This window comes from Phyllostomus hastatus, unplaced genomic scaffold, assembly GCF_019186645.2.
Source record: "Phyllostomus hastatus isolate PE091 unplaced genomic scaffold, TTU_PhHast_1.1 phas_contig_196, whole genome shotgun sequence".
In the NCBI taxonomy this organism is placed as follows: Eukaryota; Metazoa; Chordata; class Mammalia; order Chiroptera; family Phyllostomidae; genus Phyllostomus; species Phyllostomus hastatus.
The window spans coordinates 26,182,261-26,205,242 of record NW_025333709.1 but is presented as its reverse complement, the minus strand read 5'-3'; the positions used below and the strand labels follow the sequence as shown (position 1 = coordinate 26,205,242).

The following is a 22,982-nucleotide window of genomic DNA, read 5'->3' as shown; positions in this document are numbered from 1 at the left end:
GGCGATTCACGCTTTGATTAATGCACTGTCACCATCAGAATAAAAACCAAATACCCATCTGATTGACAAAATGCAAATGATTGAAAACAATTTGTGCTTCTCTAGGTTCATAGTCAGCAGAGCTTCATATGCAGCTAGTGAGGGTGTGGCTTGCTGTAGATTCTTAGGGAAACGCCCTGGTTGTTTCTGATAAAAGTACAAATGCTGCAAAACCCTGGAGCCATGGATGTTCCCTTTAGGATCCTGTCCCATAGAATGCAATCATGTCAACATATTTCAGTGCTGTCTGAAGAGTTAGAAAAGATATTGAAGTCTGAATTTCCATCAGGAAGTGGGTAGTTGAATACATTATGAATACATTATATATTATGATACAGCTGTGTGGGAAACAGAGTTGTTTTACAGCTGGATAGGAGCAGCCCTTTGCTTATCTCGGGCACCCCTGGAAGTGGGATGCTGAACCTGGGCCAAGATAAGGACAAGGGGGACTAGGTGGTGATTTATAATGTGCTCTACAGGGTTTGACACTCCCCCCGGAGGTACCAGAGACCAACTTCTGCACTTCATTTAGGGATGTATACAGATTGATGACTTTAGCTGCTTTAACATATTACACAGTTTGGATTGGCTAATTGACTAAGGGGTATAAAATACCCATGGAAATTTTTTTCCCAGCCTTCCCCAAATTAAGATTTATTGTGCTTACAGTGAAGACTGAAAGTCCATGTTATAACGTAATGAGAAGGGACCCTGGGGAACTGTGCCTAGAAGTTTCTCAGGCTTCTGATGCTTGGCTGGGCTTTCTGTTGCCTGCTGTGCCATACCCCCTACTTTCATTAAAGTTCTGTGTGAATACATTCTGGAGCTGAATCTAGTAACTCCATTCAGTTATTGTATTTGACCCATTTTAATGGATGCACCATGTAATGGGGTTGTTTTTTAAGAATTAGTTAAGCCTCTATGCTTTGTCCTGAAAGCATGTATAATAAGTGGAAAACCAAGTTACAGAGAAATGCATTTTTCCAAGAAAAGAAAAAAGGTGCATACACACACGTTTGTCTAGAGAAGGCTGTTATATGAGGATGCGTCAGTTTCTATTCCCCCTTTGAGCCAGTGGCATGAGATCAGGCGAGAATGTCAGCTTTTTCTTTTTGTACCTCACTTTGGCTTGTTGCAAACATAACATTGATTTTAGTGGCTTGGCAGAAAATGTTGTTGATTGAATATATATTTCAAGTGTTTTAGACATAAAGTTTTGCAGTAAGACATATTTTCCCAGTGATCTCTTCAGTGGTGACTTGAGAGGGAAAGTGTGGGTGGAGACTGGGGAGGAGGCGAGTAGGAGAATGTGCGTGGGGCTGGAGGCGGAGGTCCCCTGGGGGACGGCGTTGGGACAGGTCCATAGAGAGGGAGGTACAGAACCGCAGTTAGGGACAGGCAGCAGGGGCTCGAATGTGCAGAAAGAAGCGATGGATGGTTGTGGGGAAATGAGCAGCGACGGAAGCCGGAGAAGTGAGGCAGGCTTGTGGATTGTGTTCCGTGGTTTTGTGGAAGTGCCACTGCTTCTCTCCCTTCTTAGCGGAGCGTAGTCTACCGAATTGGGAGAGCCTGTGGGACCCTTCTGCCCTGTGAAGTGGAGCCCGGTAGAGTGGTTCTGGGTATTTTTAGACATGAACTAGCAATCATCTGCAGAGTGGCAAGGATGGATAGCTGAGATTACAGAGCGGGAAGGGGTGGCCCTGAGCTGACATCAGGGGACAGGCATGTGGGCGCATCCAATGGTTACATAAGCGTTTCCAACTGTTCACTCTGGAGTCATTCCAGAACCTCGTGAAACAGACAAGTCTATTTTAAGCAAGTGTTTAAATAGTTCATCCACATCTTTTTATGCAGCTGTTATTTATTGTAATCACATATCATAAGATTTATTGTTTTAAATATACAGCTGTTTTTAGTGTATTCACCAGCTTATGTATGCTTGTGTATGTAGTTCCAGCATATCTTCATCAACCCCAAAAGAAACCCCATACATGGAAGTAATCAATCCCCACTCCCCCTTCCATGAGTCCCTGATGTCCACAGAACTACATCCTGTCTCTCTGGATTTGTCTGTTTTGGACATTTCATATAAATGGAATCCTACAATGTGTGGCCTTTTGCATCTGCCTTCTTTCACTTAGTGTAACTTCAAGATTCATTCACGTCATAGCACCCATCAGCACTTTGTTCATCTTCATGGCTGAGTAATATTCCGTTGTACAGATATACCACATTTTGTTTATTCATTCATTAGTTAGGTTGTTTCCACTCAGTTTATGAATAATGCTATAATAAACATTTTGTACAAGTTTTTGTGTAAACATATGTTTTCAGTTCTCTCAGATAGATACTTTGGACTGGAATTTCTGGATTGTATGATAACTCCGTGCTTAACGTTTTGACGAGCTGCCAAAGTATTATGCTATTAAGCCATTTTTTAAAAATTTTAATCATTGTTCAAGTACAGTTTTCTCCCTTTTACTCCCATTCCAGCCCCCCCTCCCAACCCTCCCCACTTCCCTCCCATTACCACCCTCCCCCTAGTTTTTGTCCATGTGTCCTTTAAATTTGTTCCTGTAAACCCTTCCCATTCTCCCCTGAAATTCCCTCTCCTCTCCCCTCTGGTCACTGTCAGCCTGTCCTCTATTTCAGTGTCTTTGGTTATATTTTGCTTGTTTCTTTGTTTTGTTGTTTAGGTTCCTGTTAAAGGTGAGATCATGTGCTATTTGTCTTTCTTTCTAATACCATGTAAATGTCATTTTAATTTTTTTAAAGATTTTATTTATTTATTTTTAGATAGAGGGGAAAGGAGGGAGTCTCCCTCCTTTGAGGGAGACTAACATCAATGTGTGGTTGTCTCTCGCGCACCCCTTACTGGGGACCTGGCCTGCAACCCAGGCATGTGCCCTGACTGGGAATCTAACCGGTGACCCTTTGGTTCACAGGCCAGCACTCAATCCACTGAGTGATACCAGCCAGGACATCATTTTTAATATGAAATTTACTAGGGAGCAGAGGTGTACCTTTAGTAAATCCATGTGACTGTTACTATGGTTTCATATAGTCCTGAACACATAACACCAGCGGATCCAGCTTTTCATCCAGCAAGTAATTACTGAGCACCTCTATAAGCCTGGGGACACAGCAGCGAGCAGAGTGGAGAAGGTTCCCATTGTCACAGATCTCACAGTCTGGGGGACGAAGCTGCCCTGATATTAAACCTCTCTACTAAACACGTACTAAAGCTGCAGTCCGTGCTCTGAGGGAAAAGTACAGGGAGTTCATGTACACTTGGGGTTAATGGCAAAGAAGTGGATGTCAAAAAATGTCCCCTGATAAGTGATGTTAAAGCTGAGATCTGGAAAATACGTAGAAGTTATCTAAGTATATTTTAGTCATTGAAACATGTGCAATGGATTTTAAACAGGAAGGTGTGGGGAGAGGGCAGAGGAGTAACAGGAGGTAGAAATGGAGAGTAGGCAGGAGCTGCTTCATCAAAGGCCTTGTGGATATTTGGACTGACTTTGTGAGCCAACGGAAGTCAGTTTATGAAGAGTTTTAAGCAGAGGGTGAACTAATGTTGTATGTATGTCTGTATGTAAGGCTGTGTGTGTGTACATATACGGACAAATAGGGATACATCAGAATACATAGTGACTACCCATATGCAAAATCATTATATGTAGTCACCATAGTAGAAACTAAATTTGAAAGAGATGAACAGTGAATGCAGGAACCTAGTGGTGTGGCTAATGCAAACCTCCAGGCAGGAGCTGATGGGTGCTTAACATAGGGGTGCCGGTGTGGGTGGCGGTGAAGACCAAAGGAAATCGACAGAATTTGACATGCCTGGGTCATAAAACCAACAAGACATTGTTTAGTTAGTAGAAATTATTCTCAATTTTCAAAGGTTTTATTTTTTAACAATAGCAAAAGAATTTAAAAATAAAGAGATGAACAGTGAACAGGCGTAAGAGCATAATAAAACTGCCAAAATCATAATGCAGCATTGTTCATAGAAATTAAGTTGCTTAGAAAGTATTGCCACAAAAAGAACAATTGAACAACAAGAAAGAAATACCTACCACCCTAACTAATAAGTGAATTTAACAAAATGTCAATGACAAGGTCATTGTACAAAAATTTAAAACATTCCTATATACTACCAGTAACCAATCCAAAATGGAATAAAGAATACCATTTACAGTATAAGCTAAAAATATCAAATATCAAGAAATAAATCTAATGAACAATCTATACAGTGAAAACTATAAAAACATATCCGAGAGAAATTAATGAAGGCTTAAATAGAATCAGAGATGCAGCTCATCCATGAATTAAAAGACTTGATCCCCAAATCAAAATCCTGGGAGTTTTTTTTTTTAAGAATTGACAACATGATTCTAAAATTTATACGGAATGCGAAGAACTTAAACAGCCAAAACAATATTGAAAAAAACAAAGTGAGGAGACTTACACTCCCCCAATTCAAGACTTACCACAAAGTTACAGTAGTCAGGGTGGTATGTAATGGTGTGAAGGTATGCACATCGATCAATGCAATAGAGTCCCAGCAACAATCCACCTTACTACCTTGTCAGTTTAATGCGGGAGGGAAACAGCTTTCAAACAAAATCTCAGGTAGGTTGATTGAAAGCTTAATACAAAATGCATGCATATGGTGTGATTTGGGTGTGTATGAAATACACGACTAATCGACAATGACTAATTTATGTTTGCCCCTGGGGAAGGAGGGATGGATTGTAAAGGGGCATGAGAACGCTTTCTGGAATTCTATGTCTTGTTCTCAGTGGTGGATTCACAGGTTTTTGCCCATTTTGAAACTCATTGAACAGAACACTGAAGATGATCTGTACATTTCATCGTAAGTTACACCTCCATTAACAGAAGAAAACCTCACAGACTCGAGCCAGGCAGACAGTGCATAAGGGAAGCAGCAGGAAACCACGAACACAGTGATAGGGCGGTGAGCCCCACGGGAAGCCGTGGCCATTGCTCTGTCCCAGGCACGTGCTGCAGTGTGGGAATTGACTGGCTGACCTTCTGAGCTTTTCCAAAAAGCCTGAAGTCTTCATTTTCATGTCACATCTCTTGATTTTAGAAACATTAAACACTGGTTTTGTTTTTTTTTAAAAAAACTAAACTAAATATTGCAATTGAGGAAGTGTTTAAGCTCTCTCTAGATACTATTGAACAGGATTTTTTTTCTAGTATAAGTTAATGCAAATATTAGCAAATCTTTTCATGCCACTTAATCTTGGTTATGGTTGACATAAACAGCACTTTGTCAGCTCTGTTCGTTGAGGATTTATTACACTGTAGCCACTGGGGTAAGTGATTGAAAGGCCAAGAGCTTACTTATTCTTTATTCTTTGTGACAACTGATTTTGAGGAAGATATTGCTAGGTAATGACAGGCGGCATCTAACCCAGGGGTTTTTTTACTATAAATCTTATGCTTTGAACCTGACTACTTTGGGAGCAATGTCGAGGAGCAGGCTTATTCCTGGGGTCAGTTTGGATAAACTGCAGGCATTGGAGTTTTATATATTAGGATAGAGTGATCAATTTTAGATGCCTGTGGCTCAGATCCTTGTCTCCTAATTGCATGAATACCATAAAAATTGAAACTTGAACTTGTTCACTAGTTACATTATTATACTAGAAATAGTTTTATTTTAGCTCTTCAGCTTGGAATTATTATTTTTATTAATGAAGTTGATGCACCAAAATGCGCTATAAGATACTCATCGTTGCATTTATTTGTCTAACAAGCATTTTAGTGTCTTATGTGCCAGGAGTGCTATGAGGTACTAGAGATAAAGAAATGATAAGACAATCCCTGTGCCCAGGGAATTTTAGGACACAAAAAGATTATATTTAGATTAAAATAATTTATATTGCAATACTGGTTTCGAGACTTAGCTTGTAATTAATGTTAGATTTGCTATTTAAAATTGAAAAGATTATTATCATGATTTACTTCAGTTCTTTGAAAGAAACTGAATCTAATGTTTTTGTACCTATAAATTATTCATTCTGGAAATATTTGCTGAGTAACTACGGTATGTCTGGTCCTGTGTGGTTTCCAAGAAATGTAGTGTTAAAGCAAATACTAGTTTTCCCTCATGGAATTTGCTATCAGGATAATTTGTTGACTGATCTCGAAGTTCCTTTTTTTAAGTACTAAGTGCTGAGCTATCTGTCTCACATTATTCTCTCTCCTGTTTTCGTTTGTTTGTTTTATCTCTTAGTGTCTGTTGGTGTATTCATTAGTAAGCCACGGACACATAGCAGGGAGAAAAACAAAGCACTAAGTACCATTACTTTGCAAAGCAGTAATGAAACACTAAGAAATATCAACCCTTCTATCATAATTTAATAGTAGTCTCTTCTTTCTTTCACTTCTTAGTAAACCAAATGTGGAAACTTTTGCTCTTTTGCATTGTTGTAAACCCAAAGGTGCAGGTTCTTTGTCGGTTGGTTTGTATTAAATGTTTACTAACCAATTAGAACTTTATTCCTTACATGCTTATGACTTTAAAAACAAATAGTTGGTACTGTTATGGCTTCTGACGTTTTTAAGCATGTCATGCCCTTTTCCACGTCATTTCTGCGGCTTTCTCCTCCAGCCGAGCATTCTCATTCATTCCTCCAGATGCTGAGGGAAGTCCTCAGCGGCCGCAGTGGGCATCCCCTCTGTTGGGGATTGGTTAGTGTGGGATCTGAAATGCACGTAGGTTGTTTCCAGTTCTTTGCATAGTTTTACATTTCCCTGCGATCAAAATTTTAGGCCTTTAAAAATTACTACTGGTTCATTTATTTGAAGCTATTACTGTTTATTTTAAATGATCATTTCATCAGAAGTAAATTTTTTTTGATAAGTACTAAAAAAAGTCTTTAAAATGTAACATTTTTTCTTTCCAGTGTTAAGAAATGGTGCTTGGGAAATTGTGCACTGGGAAAAGGTATGCATTGGTTTGTATTTTATTTTTTTTACACTGTCCTAGGATAGAATGGACCACCTCGGGAGCTTCTGAGGCTAATACATTTCTATCACCACAATTACTTTAGCAGGTTTTTATTTTGTTGCAGGAGAAATAATGCATAGAGGTTTACTCCAGTAGATGTAAATTTTATATATAATATGAGCGAATGTCAAGAATTCCACTGATATGAAGGCTATTAAATAATTAATGTTGCAAGCATACACAGAGTCTTCAGCTAGTCACATCCATTTAATATTTTTGCTGTATGCTAGAAAAGCTATTTTCTTTAAAAGTAATATGTAGAAATTTTTGTTTCTTTATGGTATATTTTGAGTACTATTTTCACAGATTTCCTTTAACCATGAACTGTTTTGTATTGTAATTTTTGCTTTAATCATCTACTGCCCAAGTAAAAATAAAAATTCAAATTCTGATATTTCACATTTGTATATTTTACTTCAAATTCATATATTGTGACTAAATCACATTTATGTGCTGCTAATTCCTTAAGGAAAAAAATTAAAGCCTTACTAAATAAAATCATTTAAGGGTCTGGAAATCAGTTTCATAATATCAAGAAGTTAATATGCTCACAAGACCTGTAACATGGTTGTTAGTGAGTTAAAACATCATTTAACAAGTGTTGTGAATGTTCATATGCTTTTCAGACTTCAGTCTTGAAAGGTAAGCAATTGTTGTTAGTTCTCCCTCAGTTCTGGAAGAACATTTAACCTCTAGTCTCCACGAATGAATAATAACCTTTGTCACGTGGTAAAAGACTTCGGAAGGTGAGGCCACTCTCCCCAGGGACGTGTTCCCTGAGATTAGCTGAGATGGGACTCACCGTCAGTTACTTGATGGTACTTCAGAGTTTCCCAGCCGGTTAAGGGCCTCGCCCCAGATTCTACCTTGTAATGTCCATGGTTAACCTTGTGTCTCTGCCCAGAATAGGATTCCCTCTGAATTAAGTGCATTTTCAGTATTTTAAATTAGTGGCTAGAGTAGAGATTGACATCTCCCTCTCCAGATACAGTCATACCCCAGTACTCCTCAGCTTCAGACCTTGTCAGACCCTGTACTCGTCACATTTTGACGAGATAAAAGTGTTTCAGCACTTCGTGCTTGCTCGGGACTTGTGTCACTTGCTAGAACTTGTGTGAGTCATGACACTGCCCCACAAGAGAAGATGCTTCATCATATGGTATTCATTGGTTTGGGCACTCGTCCCAAGTTCCAGAATGAAGTAACGACGAGTACGAGGTACTGCTGTACTTGAAAACTCATCACTCTCTCCCTCTTTGGTTTGACATAAAAGTAACAAAGAGGAAAGTGCCTTGATGGTGCTTTTCTTATTTCTTTTATGCTGTTGTCTGTCATTTGTGAATATAAACATTTTAGAGAGAAGACAGGAAATAATCAAGTGTGATAGATTGAATTTTATTATGTATTTCCTTCACCAGGGTTCTCAGTGTATTTGGGCACATTAAGATCAGTTTCTTACCTTCTCACCTAGCATACTTCTTCAGAAAAATAGTAGTTATGAAGTCATGAAGTAGTTGAAGTCAAAAGTAGTTATGAAGTAGTTATGGGGATAACCATCTACTACTTCATTCTTAACATTAACCTCTTAGGAAGTCTCATTTTCCTAATAAGCAGCCATTATTTCAAGATTGTGCTAATCTACCTGGATGATTGTAACTCTTACTTTTTCAGTTTTTTAACAGACAAAAAAAAATTACCAGCCCCAAATTGCCCATAATGATGGCATTTTCACTCCTCTTGGAGATCTGTGCCACGTTACCCAGACCCCACTTTGAGACACAGAATGGAAACAGAACGTACAAGTGTCGTCAGAAGTCACCCAGCCAACATGAGCTGATGTTTCTTAGTAGTCAGAATTAGATTCTTAATTAACTAGAATTAATAAAAATCTGGTTCAATGATGAATTCAAGCTAAGAATTCAAAAACTAACCATTCTTTTGTTGACAATATCACATTCAAAAAATGTGATGAAAAAAAGGTTGCATTACCAGTAGAATGTGAGATACTTACAGATAAACTTAAAATATGTATATGACCATGGTAAAGAAAAATCAAAATTTGGGGTATTAAAGATTCATATAAATGTACAAGTACAGCATATTCCTAAAAAAACTAGAAATAGCAGTTGTTTCAAAGTACTGATGTAATATAATCCCAAAGAAACTGTTCAGTTCCTTAACAGCTAACTAAATTTTTCTCTTCACTTCAAAATAAACAGTTGAGAAAATAGAAAAATATTTTGGAAAAATGAAGAGCAGTGTGGAAGGACTAGCTATAAAATGGAAGGAAAAAGTTATTAAAGTAATGTGAATCTGTTGTAAAAATAGATATTGATGACTGAAGTAAAATAGAGTAGAACAGAATATGACAGAAGATGGAGTGCCCTAAAATGAAGCCCACTTTGTATATGGTAAGGAGGCAAAAATCATCACAGAAAGGAGTATATAATAAACTATTTGGGATCACATATTAGCAGTTTCAAGAAATAACACAGTTTGTATCTAAGTAACAGCCTATGCTAAAATAAATTCCAGCTGGCTAAAAGAGTTAAGTGTTAAAACATTGGTTTTGAAAAACATACAGAGTAAAGACTTTAATAAATATTTGGAAAAGAGCAAGATCTCAAGATCTGTGAAATTTGGTTATACAAAATTTAAAACTACCATACAACAAGACTACCACAACTAAAGTGAAATATGGAAAACATTTACACCAAATACGATAAAGATTAAAGTCATCGTTATATAAATTGGAAATAAAGTTGGCAGTAAACAAGAAGTACTGTAATAAACAACCATACTCCATATAATATTCAACCTACTAAGAAAAGTTGTAAATTTAAACAATATTGAAGTCTGAGTTGCTATCTATTCAGTAAATAAAAACAAACTCCTTTGTACTTCATAATTTTTAATTTTATGAAATACTTCATTCACATGTCATTGTAGATTAGCAGTTTGGCTTTTCATATTGAGAATAATAAAAAGAGGATTCTGGGAATTTATCCCAGGAAAATAATCACAAAGCAGGAAAAAGCCTATATATGTGCAAAAATGTTTATTGTAGCATTACTTATAATGCTGAAAAATCAGAATATGTGGATACACAACAATAGGGAGGTTTTATAAACAAATCAAGACACCCTACATCCTGGTATATTTTGTGACAGGTAAAAGCTATCATTTCAGATACTGTGCCAACACAGAAAAATTTTATACCATTTGTTCAACAAATATTTATCAAGAATATGCATCAAGCAGTGAGCTAACAACAGCAAGCAAGACATATGAGGGTTCCTGTGTCACAAAATAGAATCACAGGTGAAAAGATCAGAGCTATGTACACTAAGATGTTGGCTGTGTAAAAATGGTTTATTGTATATTAAGTGGACAGGCATGAAAGCAGACTTGCTTGTTGGGTTAGCCAGATTGTGGGGCAAGTCTTTTCTTTAGCTTATGTAATATTTTGTACAATTAAAAAATAAAATCAATAAACCAAAAACCAAGAGTCAGATTCACATGCCAAGGTAATATAATAAATCTTAGTGCAAATGGGCTTTAGTTCAGGGCTCTTTCTTTCTCTGTCTTTCTAAATGTGTGGCTCTTGTGGTTGCTTTTTAAGGGCTCTCAAAGGACCTACAAATTTATATAGCGTACATCCAGTCATTCACAGATGGGCAGACTTCAGCTCTCAAACATTAGCGGTCACCTCTCCAGTTACTGGCCTAAAGCCTTTTCTCAAAGTTAAGTAGCCAGTATCTGGGTTTTTAAAAATTATAGATATTGCAATGACAAAGACCTATGCAAGGCATTGCATCTCCACTCTTGAAATATAAAGAGCTATCTTTGTTGCACTACTACAAAACCCATTTTTTCAAAGACCAGTCAGCAACTGAGCCTGTTCACAGGTTTTTGAGATAGTTGCCGGTGGAAAATTCAGGTAAAGAATCTTCGAGTCAACACATTCTTCTGGCTTTGTAGAGAAACGTGGAGTGGTCGCTGTATGCATGTGTAAAATCACTCTATAAAGCTGCTTTAATGCCTCAAGTTTCCACCATGAAGTGTGTTTCTTTGGATTAAGAATTTATATCTCCAAAAATTCCCTAGTAACAAAAAAAATATGCTGAAGCCTACAATTAGACAAAGATAGATTTTAAATCAGTCCATTATCATTTGATAAGGTTGCCCTTTTACATAATCCTCAACTGTAATACTAATGCACATGACTTGAAAAGGCTCAAGGGAGTGAGTGGCCTAAAGCCCTAAATATTTCCATAACTGCAGTATTTTGGGGACTAACACTGCTTTGTCATGATATTTTCCAATGAGAAAATGTGGTCAAAGAATTTTTACCACCTTGACTTTCTCCTCTGTCCATTCCTGTTACTCGCCCACCAGCCTGGAACTGGGAATGCCACCTTAGGAGCTCAGAACTCAAAGAGAAAAAGAGGCACTTGCATGTGTTTGAGAACATGATCTAAAACCTGGGCATCACAAGGAGGAAGTGAGTTCCCTGCTCCCTGGGGAGAACTACCTTAGCCCTTGGGGAGCCCTTGGTTTTCCCAGGCCCCCGAGGTAACTACGTTGCACCATGTAGGGTGCTAATATTTTATTTTAGTCTTCAGTTTAATAACCACAAGCCTTTCTGTGTCTTACAATGAATAAAGATATTGGAAAGAGTGCAATCAATTAGAGATTTTCCTCAGTCTGTTAGACTCTGACACTGTACTATATAGGTAACTGTGATCCTGATTTTGTGAAGCATCTAGTACAATCAGAGAGTAAACATTAACACAAAGAGAGCAATTAAAGAGCAATTAAACTAACCCTCTCTAAGTGCCACGGCACAAAGACTTACATTTCTTCATCTTGCTTTCATGAGTGCTATCGGAGTGTTAATACCACACATTACTTTAGGGACCAGTTTACACCTGTACTTGCTGTCTTTATCTTCCCATTTTGAGGGAGGGGGTTGTTGGGATTCCAAGGTCCCTGGCAACTTGTCAGTTTCAGGTACTCCACAGTTCAGCTGTAGCACATGTCTTCTGAATCAAGGCATCCAGAGCTTCCTACCTGGATAACCAGCATACACACTGCAGGTCAGAAGTCCCCCTCTAACCTTCTAACCTGTTCCTCCCCCAGCGGATGAAGTAACTATAGTGGGTTTTCCCAGCAATAACTTCTTACTGTGATTCCCACTGAGGATACCACGCAGTAAAATGTTATTTTCAGGTTCAAGGAAAGTAGGAAGGGGAAATAACAAAAAGGCTTTAACTGAAAATAAGGGGCTATAACAAAAGAAGGCTTTTCGTCTCCTGATTAAGAAACTAAGGTTTACGATCATTTGGCTCCTAAGAGAGGGTAACCTTCATGATATAATGGAAGTGCCCATCAGTGTGACCAAGTTGAGGTTGTATTGTTTGCCTAAAGCACTGGGACCAACCTGTCACTTAAATTACTTCTAACAGTCTCTGACACGGTATGTCTTTAATTTGTCTTCAGTCCATGCTCACAAAAATGCTGACAGGTAGTGGAATGAGAAAGAGATTAAGCTATATTTTTTATTTAAAATATAGTGATTGGTTCATTCTATTTACTTACGCAAAATCAGGCTTTGCAGGCAGAGAAATGTGGGTTTGAGTCTCAGCTCTTCATCTCATGTTCATCTTAGGCAAATTGCTTAGACCCTCAAACCCGTTTTCTTCCTCTCTAAGTTATAAGTTATAACTAATACCTGTTTCTTAAAGTCACTGTAAGGAATAATGATTATCTATTTTATATATATATAAATGATGGTTTTCCACTTGTGTTGATATTTCCTTAAACAGGGTAAAGATTTCATTTGGTAAATTCCTCTTTTTATTTTTATGTCAAAGGGAGAGAATATGAGAAGTTGAGATGTCAATAAATGGATAAAATGCATAGATTTTATTTTATTCAGATGATATATAGCTGATAAAAACACAGTGTTCCTTTTTAAAAGGAAGCCCATCCTTGGCCTCACTGCTAGATAATTTTATGCCATTTTGAAGATAAGTGGTTCTTATTTGCCAATAACCATTTTTACTGTATCCAATATTTAAATACAATGGGTTGTGTATTTGTACCTATCTTTCAATGCAGTTAATTAACCAATTCCCAGTTTTCTTTCAGGTAAATGTTGGAGATATAGTTATAATAAAAGGCAAAGAGTATATACCTGCTGACACTGTACTTCTCTCATCAAGGTAGAGATACCTACTGATGCTCAAACAGTGTAGAGGATGGTTTCTCTACCCTGCATTGACCTTGTGATTTCTCCAAGGAAATAAGGAATAAACGAAGACTTTTAAGCCTCTCTGTTGATTTTGAATCAGGCATTAAAAAAAACTGATTGGATTAAAGGACTTTTTCATGTTTGCCATATAAAATAAATGATAGGTACTATATTCTATAATTCAAAAGTTATCATTATAGTTAAGAGTCCCCTTTCCATCTGGATGTCTCCAGATCCTTTTGGATGGACCACTAATTCTTGAGTGATTCCCTGTCATTTATTTTATATGATACGTGGATTGGGTTCTGCTGATCTAACGGTGCAGTCCTTGTTCATGACAAATTCCTTTATGATGTATTTGTATATCCCTTCAGAGTTTTTTGATCTCTGTGGTGTGTTGGTACAAGAAAATGAACAATTTCTTTTTTTTTGTCATGAGATCTTTTGAAATGTCATACTCTTCCAACAAAAAAAATTAAACTATTTTGCTTTTTTAAAGTTCTTTCCATTACTGAATTTAGATAATTTTTGTTTAACTCATATTTAAGATAGTCTTGAATTGGTATTCAGAACATATGGCACTGTTACCATTTAAAGAATGTGACTTTCAAGTGATTTTAGGTTTAAAAACTATAAAACTAGTCTTAATATAAAACAAGAAAAAATGCTTTTAATGTTTTAGAGGTTGTTTATCATCATTTCCTTGGACAGTTTTATTTGTAAAATCACATATAAATATGGACATTGTCCTTTTTTCAAAATCTGTTTAATCAGGTCATTATTAAAAATGATTGGAAATATGACAAATTGGTGAAATTTAAATGAGCAAGTGTTTTCCAGATACTTATAGAAGTAAGTCTATAAGTAGTTGAAGGTAACTATAGGTAGTTATATTTACATATTTGTAGCTGAGAGCTCTTTATGCCATTTATTTATAGGTTTGTTTTCAGAAAAATTGAAATTATGAGGGTTTTTTAAAATTTTGTTTATTTTTAGAGAGAGAGGAAAGGAAAAAGAAAGAGGGAGCGAAACATCAATGTGTGGCTGCCTCTCATGCGTCCCCCACCAGGGACCCGGCCTGCAACCCAGGCATGTGCCCTGACTGGGAATCGAATCCATGACCCTTTGGTTCACAGACCAGCACTCAATCCACTGAGCTACACCAGCCAGGGCAAAATTATGAGGTTTTTAATTCAACATTTATGTAGTTTCTTTTATTTATGGTTTTGTCAGGGTAGGTTTCTACATCTGAGGTAAAGACTTCACACACAGCAGAGTGGGAATGAGTTTAACAGTGAGTTCATTGTCCTTGTATCAGGTGGTACGTAGCACAAGCATTAAAGACCTCATTGCTCTCGAAGCAGGAAACCAGGTTTCTTTCCTTGGCCTGGTGACTTTGAACAAAATCTTAATCTCTCAGGACTTGATTTCATATCTTTTAAAATGAGGAAAATTGATGACTTGAGCAAACTCTCATATTCTTTGATTCTTTTTTGTTTAAATTAATAGTATTTCATTAATTTTTTAATTTTAATTGTTGTTCATTAAGTTTTAAGCCTGTCTAACCAACAGAAGAATGTGCTCAGTAAAAATCTGAGAAATATAATGGATGATTGACCATGGGAATGTCATGTTTGTATAATTAAGTTCAAAATGATAGTAAAACATTCCAGCAATTGAAGAAAATATTGATGTTTTCCTGATTAAACATATCATAGAGCCATTATCTTAGAGAGAAGCATAGATGCTGAACCATTAATTACAATATTTAAATTTTGCATATTCAAAAATAGGAAGGGAACTGGCTATACTGCCCTAAATTGGTACTTATTTCTAAGTTAAAAGTTGTCAAAATATTTTTCATCTGCCTCTGTGCAATCCCAGAAACTTCCATAAAGCTCTGTGTTTGTATTTCTTCAACTTTAGAGCATTTTTACAGGATTTATTTTCTAAACACTAGAAACATTCACTGGTGGCTGCCAATATTGGTAAGTCGAAATAGTTTCTGTATCTTAGAAGTCCAGTGCGCCATCCATTGTGCCACGGAGCCACCCTCGTTTCTGTATCTTAATAGCCCATTCACAGTGATGAATGTCCTCCAGTGATTTTTACTTTTAAAAAGGTTACCAGACTCCTTGCTTTCTGGTAATTTAGTAGGATTCAAAATAAAGTGTAAACGTTTATGCTGTTAGAAAGATATCTTTGTCCAAGAGGCAAAATACCACCTTTCCATTTTTTCTTTTCTTTTTTTCCTATAAAGGGTTTTTGCATTATTTGGCTCTTTTGAATCTACATTAGACTTAAGAAGTAAGTGAAGTTTTGTCATAATTTTACAGAAAGAGGAATTTTGACTTTAAGTCTTTTTTTTTAGCCACTTTAATGACTAGGTTAAAGTTAGAATACTTAATTCCTAACCTAATATCTTCATTAGACCTTACTCATTGCTATCAAAGTAAGTACATGGTGATTTTCACCTGCAGTTACCAAAAGTTAGCAGTAGCAGTAAACAGCTTATTATATTTTAATTCCTAAATGTTTTGAAATTATTGATTACTAATAGTACATCTTTCTGAGGTAGTTTGAAATTAAAGCATGAACGTGGTTGAAAGTTACTGTGTTTTGTTGATTTTCATTTTAAAATGAAACAAATTTTATCACCTAACAAATAGATACATAAGTTTAGAAAGTATAAAATAGAGTAAAATAACTATAATTCAAATCCAAGCAGGTTCTTAGCATGTCTGCTTTATGCCTTTGAAAAATTCTCCCAGATTCAAAGGATTACCGTCCCAAAGTAATGTATTACCTAGACGATTAATTATTAAATAACTCAAAAGGCTACAATTATGCCTTCTGACGTTCTAAAATCAATGTCTGTGCAGCCTGCATTAAAGTTCACATTTATGCAATTAAATTTTTGGAATCAAAATTTTAAATGTTATTTTTTAGAGTATATGTAGAGGAAAAGTTAGTATAGTATACTTTGTTTTTCAAAAGCAGTTTCCTAAAAAGTAGTTTCTACAATTATTTCTTTTCTTCCAGACAAGCAGTGCACACAGAACAGATGGCATGAGAATGAGGAATTAGAGAGGAAAATCTTACAGATAAAGTAGCTCTCTATAAAAATATCTTTTTATTTATATGATAAGATGTGCTGTGATCAAACTTTTAAAAAATCAAAAATTTGTACATTAAAAGTTGACAATTGAGCTTAAAAACAAGTTTGTAATCCTTAAATGTCACATGTTTTCTTGCGCCTTGAGACCTGATCAAAATACATTTTGAAAAAATCGGCATTAGACATTTTTATTAACATGTATTATTTTCTATAACAATTTCAAACTTTCTGTCTCCTTTGTCCATTTGTTTGTTTGTTTGTTTGTTTTTCTTCTGTTATTCATTTTTTCCCCCATTTTAATTATTTGAAACTGGGACCTGTAGGTGGCAGTAGGGGAAATAGTGAAAGTGACCAATGGGGAACACCTCCCAGCAGATCTCATCAGCGTGTCCTCCAGGTTAGACCCGAGTCGTGCAGGATGTGTGTGTGTGGATCCTCACCCTACACCAGAGAACAGTTACACCCAAAGATGGTTGAGCTCTACGTCTCTTCCTTTAAAGTGCAAACTTTTGTATACTCCTTGGTAATGGACATTCACCGATGTTCTAAAGGCCTCTGACAAACTCAGTGTTGGATGATGTCCAGCCCTCAAGTGGGCAGATTCCGCTCCTGTTGTATCAACAGGAGCCCATGAGGCATGCCCATAAAGGTCGACTTCAATTTCCTGGGCATCATTAATATACATTCATATTTAACAACATGCCTAAATACCAAGGCTTAATTTAACATCGCTCTGGAATGTTATTTTGAACGATGTTAATCAGCTTTCCATGAAACAAAGTCATTGAGAAATGTTGAAGATTTTAAACGTTTGTCTTATTCCTATATTTGACATCTGCTCTAAGTTCTAGAGAACCCCTTCTGCAATCCTGACTGTCATTTGGGCTTGTCTAGGGTTTATGGAGGACCCCCTGCACAAAGCTCGCTGTTGCGCATCTTGCACCGCATGCTTCGCCATCCGTTTTTGTCCCCCATGTAACTGGTGACAGAGTGCACGTTCCCGTGGTAAACGTCCCCTGTCTGCTAGCGTCTGGACTGTGACATGCATCTTGTTTCGTTTCTCCACTTACTAACCCCAAAGCCTGCTTTGCTTCTCTGACTGTAATTTGTGTTTTGGGTGTCATCATAATTTGCTGAAATATTTATTATCTAGCATGATTCCTTATCTGAGACATCTTGCTGCCTTTTCATAGCGCTGTTAAGAGCTGCTTCAGTAACAGCTGTCTCAAGGGACTAAGTATGTTCTGAATTTAGATGCATATTTTATTTGCCCCATTTCAAGTAGAAATCAGCCATTTAACTGTCTAATTTCCTAGCCATTTAAAGTCCTAAAAAAAGTTGCTTTATGAAAAAAATGTACAAATAGAATGTTATTCTCATTTTAATGTGAGAATGGCTTTGGATATGTAAAGTAACGCTTTAATGCATTTTACTGCCAAAATATGGAATCGACATTGTTCATTTAGCATTTGTTTGCCATCATACTTCTATGTTATCAGAAGATATGCCTTATTAATCTGTAAACCATTTATGTCTCAAATATATACATAAGTAAATTGTAAATTGGGAGCAATTGCCAGAGCCACATTACTGTTGTGACAGTAATAAAAAATAAAACTTTGAATAATTGATAGGGTGAGAATATAAATATTGAAAACCTCCAGCTGGGAAAAAGTATCAGCTTTTATGGGATTGAAAAAAAAGCCCACAGAGTAAATTGGAGAACATGCAAAGTTATTTAAAAGGAATCTGTGATATATTTTATGACCAGGTGGTTTAATAATTTTCACAAATCTTCAGGGCACAAAACTAAGCTACGTGCCCGTATCTGAAACTCAGAATAGTCTGTTTTGCTCATACACAGATTGGAAGTTGATTAGAAAATTCCAGGTGTTTGTAACTTACAAATGTCTTCCCAAAACTTTGAACACACATGCTGATCAGAGATTACATTCACAGTTACTTACATGACGTGTGCTAATTACACTTATATAACCAAGTGCTAACGAGATGGATTTAGCTTCAGAATGCTTCTTGGATTAGCTTATCCAGTGGGACAGCACACTCCCCTGTCTCTCACTGTTACACAAGTAAAGTTCACATACGAAGGGGAGGTTATAGATGGTCCAGGGCCTGGTGCCTATGGAAGGGACTGGAGAACATGGAACCCGTCCACCAGCCACTGCACACGAATCTCCACTAAAACATCTCCACTGGGGACCTGTAAAGGGGATAGTCTAGGTTCAGGTAAAAGAGCAATACAGCCAAGTTGGCTGGTTTTAGTTTTAGCTTTTGCTGTCACAAAAGTCTCTAAAACAACTTTAAGAAATAGAATAGGAGCAGAAGAGCTAGGGGGAGAAAAGCGTGTATCAACTTTCACTGCAAAATCTGTTCATACAGTTTCTAAAAGTAGCCTTCTACTTAAATATTTTGGTTCCTGTGATCCTATTCATCTTTTCTAAAAGGGAATAGTGAATGCAAGTTTTTGGAAGCAGCAATCTGGAATTCTCTAACCAACCGCCCTCCTTAACCTATTTACATGTCTATGAGCATGAAGTCTCATTGCTATTTTTGAGCTGGAGATCAGTCTGGACACGAAACGGCTTTGTATTTCAGATACAGTCTGTTGTGTCTATATGGAGGAACAATTTAAGTCTAATGCAACAAATTTAATCATTTACTATATCCTGAAGATCTATCCTGGCTGTTGCCAGGAACTTGCTTTAGGGTCCTTCTGGCTGAAATGCTGACCCGTTAATTGGCATGCATGGGCTCCACTGCACAGCGGTTTGCACTTAGACTGAAAACTGTCAGGAAACTAGGCAACTAAAGCTCGTTTAGACCAAAAGGCTTCAGCGAGTCTGAGCATTGACTAAGTTATTATTATGCTTTCCTACCCCCATTAAATCATCTTGCTTTTGAATTTTAAACAACAGTGAGCCCCAGGCCATGTGCTACATTGAAACATCCAACTTAGATGGTGAAACAAACCTGAAAATTAGGCAGGTAAGATCTCATGCAGGTTTATGTCATTGTTGCTGTTTTTTATTACATGGAATCAATAGCTTTATTTCTTCTGTCTTGAGTTGAAGTAATTCTGTCCAATTGAAGATATTTTCTCATTTAGCCACTATGAAGAGGTTTTATAAATTAGTATCATTGTGTATAATGGAGCACTTAGATTTACGGTATTTGCCTGATTAAATATGGTCCCATTTGTATAGATACTATTTGTGATATTTTTAATATTTTATGCATAGGCAGCACTCTGATGATAATAATAATAGCAGTAATTGTAAGTGCTTTGACATGTGTTAGCTTATTTATTTTTCCTATTCGCCTGGCCCAAATGAGTTGGCTTTGCCATAGTTTCCATTGACATGCTAAATGTCTCACTGGTCTCTGGGAAAAGATTAGATTTCTATACTTACTTCTCATACCATCCCTAACAGAAAGCGACTGTGAGGTTTTTACTTTTAAAGTTTTAAAAAGGCCTTTAAAAACTGTACAGTCATGCATCACTTAAAGACAGGGAGAGTTCTGAGGAACGTGTCCATGGCAATTTCGTTGCAGCACAAACATCATGGAGTGCACTCACACGAACCCACATGGTGCCCACTGCATACCTAGACTGTGTGGTATAGCCTCTGACTCCCGTGCAGCACGGTACTGTATGAAAGAACACAGGATTAAATCAAGCACCAGAGTAAGTGATGCAGGCAAGAGAGGTAAACACTGAGTGTACGAGGCTGCTGCCAGAGTAACACAGCATACAGTTTCACGGCAAACTTTTGTGCAAGTAGAAACAGTACACTCTAAATAATAATAAGAAGTGTAGTGAATACATAAACCAGTAACATACTCATTACCAAGTATTATGTACTGCCATATGTGTACTGTATGCGGCTGGCAGCCCAATAGGTTTGTTTGTACCAGCATCACCTCAAACACGTCAGTTATGCCTTGCACCCTGATGGTAAGACAGCCACGATGTCGGTGGGCCGTAGGAGTTTTTCAGCGCATGACAGTCTTATGGAACCACTGTCATATCCATCATCAGTTGTTGGTGGGAACACTGCTAAGCAGCACACTGCTGCGTTCTCTTGGGTTCCAGGTAAACGGTGAGAACAACATGTGGGAGGTTGGGAGGGAAGGAAAACAGGCCGTCACAGAGCGCCTGAATGCAGAGCGTCGCAGCAAGCAGGGGCCTGTTCCGTGCCAGACAGTCCTGGTTGGCCAGACGGAAGAACTGTGTGGAGTTTTCCTTCTCAGTGAACTGAAGGAACAAACTATTCTCTTTGGAGATAGGACTTATTCATTTTTTTATCCACTTTCTGAGATTCAGCAGACAGATTCACACTGTACTTATTTTTGGAAGCAGTTTTTTAAGAACTTATTTTAAAATATCTTTTTAGACTAGTGTATAGTCTCTTGAATATATTTTAGAACTTTCTAATAGTTGCACTATTCTTGAGTTAAAAACCTGTGTTCCAGTGGAGAGCAGGTAACCCTTAATTATGGTTTAACAAAAAGGGTATTTGTTGTGTAAGGAGGAGAGTTGCTTATAAAATAAGAGGATCTCTTAGATCATAGACCTGGACGGATTCAGAACTCCCCTTCCCATGCAATATATTTAATATAGTCTTTATGTATGTATCAATTTCTGAACAGGGCTTACCAGTAACGTCGGATATAAAAGACATTGACAATTTGATGAGAATTTCTGGCAGAGTCGAGTGTGAAAGTCCAAACAGACATCTCTACGATTTTGTTGGAAACATAAGGCTTGATGGACATGGGTATGTAAAATTGGCCTTTATAAAAGCACATATTTTCTTTGAAATTCCAACTCTACTAAAAGCTCATTAGGACCTGTAATTGCAACGTAGTATTTTTTTTTTTTTTGCTTTTGAAGTGTTTATATCTAATTCCAATCAATCTACACTACAAATGATAAGGTGACAGTGGCTGCATCATACCCAATTGGATATGTGAGGGACAGTTGGCCCATAGGTGGTCTAGACCAAGGGTCCCCAACCCCCAAGTACTGGTCGCTGGCCTGTTGGGAACCAGGCTGCACAACAGGTGAGCAGTGGCAAGCAAACGAAGCTTCTGTTTTCAGAGCCGCTCCCTCTTATTTGCATTACTGCCTGAGCTCTGCCTCCTGTCAGATCAGCAGCAGAGACATTACATTCTCATAGGAATGCAGACCCTACTGTGAACTGTGTATGCAAGGGATCCAGGGTGCATGCATTTATGAGAATCTAATGCCTGATGGTCTGAGTTGGAGCTGAGGTGGTGATGCCAGCCCTGGGGAGTGGCTCAAATATAGATTGTCATTAGCAGAGAGGTTTGACTGCACAGAGACCATAATAAATCAATTGCTTTCAGACTCACGTCAAAACTCTTTCAGTGAGTGGCAAGTGACAATTAAGCTGCATCTGATGGCAGGCTTTCAGTTAGAATCCAACATTTATTTCAGTCCATGCGTGGCCCATCCATTATTTTATTTAACACTTCCATCTATGCCTCCTTCCCTCACTGGTCACTTGTCTCAGTCACAGCTTTGGTGTAATAATAACAGAAATAAAGTGCACAGTAAATGTAATGCTCTTGGATCATCCCAAAACTATCCTTCCCAACCCAATCCATGGAAAAATTGTCTTCCATGGCACCGATCCCTGGTGCCAAAAAGGTTGGGGACCATTGTCCAGTAGTTTCCTAAGAACTTCTTGGAAACCTGCTATAGTCCTGAAGCCCCCCATCTCTGAAGTGCACCCCAAATCTTGAGACAAACACAGGAGGGTTTCCCTTCCAGTTGGGTCTGAAAGTCACGAGTTTGTCTATAAAGAATGAGAGTTAGAGTTGCTGTGTTCTTTTTGGAAATTACAATACACTGTTTCTTAAGGGTTTATTCCTTTAAATGGAAAACTTCAGGTGTAGCTATCACCCACCTGTCTGGATTGACCTCACCAGAACCAGTGACCTTAGTGTATTTCCTGAGAGAAGGGCCAAGGCCCAGGCAGCTGCTAGCCCTGGATGCCCCTGTGCCATAGCAGCCCTCCAGCAATGGAAGCTGCAGTCTCACTCCTCTCCACAGATGGAGGGTTGTGTTGTCTGAAGACTTTTCTTGGGTGCTTCTGTCCCTCTTTTTCCAGAAGTTTTTTTTAATGTGTGTGTTCATATTTGACATTTCTTTTTTTGCTTTTTTCTTACTGAAACAAAAACTTGGTGATAAGAATCCTTGAGCCATTAAATTTTGGATAGTACATTTCCATCAAGAATCCCACTATATCTGTTATAGCTACCCTTCTGGTACATCTGAGTTAGTTCATATCAACCAGCAACGCACCCTGGTGGATTGCCCTGTAAGAAACCCACAGAAGACCCAGTATTCATGAAAAACATGGTTTAGATTACATGGAATCGATAGCCTCGATTTGCTGTCATTTCATTGAAGGGTTTAAGACTTGTTAGCTACTTACCATTTATGGAAAATATATTCACAGTTCTTGGAG

The 22,982-nt window shown here is 37.6% G+C and overlaps 1 protein-coding gene and 1 pseudogene across 3 annotated transcripts in view; one reads left to right on the top strand and one right to left on the bottom strand.

The window, feature by feature from the left end:
* ATP8A1 (ATPase phospholipid transporting 8A1) overlaps nt 1–22,982 on the top strand; it is a 216,519-nt gene that overhangs the window by 46,559 nt on the left and 146,978 nt on the right. For 2 of the 3 annotated variants that reach the window (XM_045833999.1, XM_045834001.1), the window contains exons 6-9: nt 6,987–7,027; nt 13,244–13,317; nt 19,401–19,470; nt 21,136–21,263. In XM_045833999.1, coding sequence (XP_045689955.1) covers nt 6,987–7,027; nt 13,244–13,317; nt 19,401–19,470; nt 21,136–21,263 — 313 coding nt within the window. Of the gene's footprint in view, nt 1–6,986; nt 7,028–13,243; nt 13,318–16,787; nt 16,862–19,400; nt 19,471–21,135; nt 21,264–22,982 lie in introns of all 3 variants that reach the window. The other variant, XM_045834000.1, reaches the window with a different exon arrangement.
* On the bottom strand, nt 7,059–7,154 carry LOC123815995 (annotated as a pseudogene).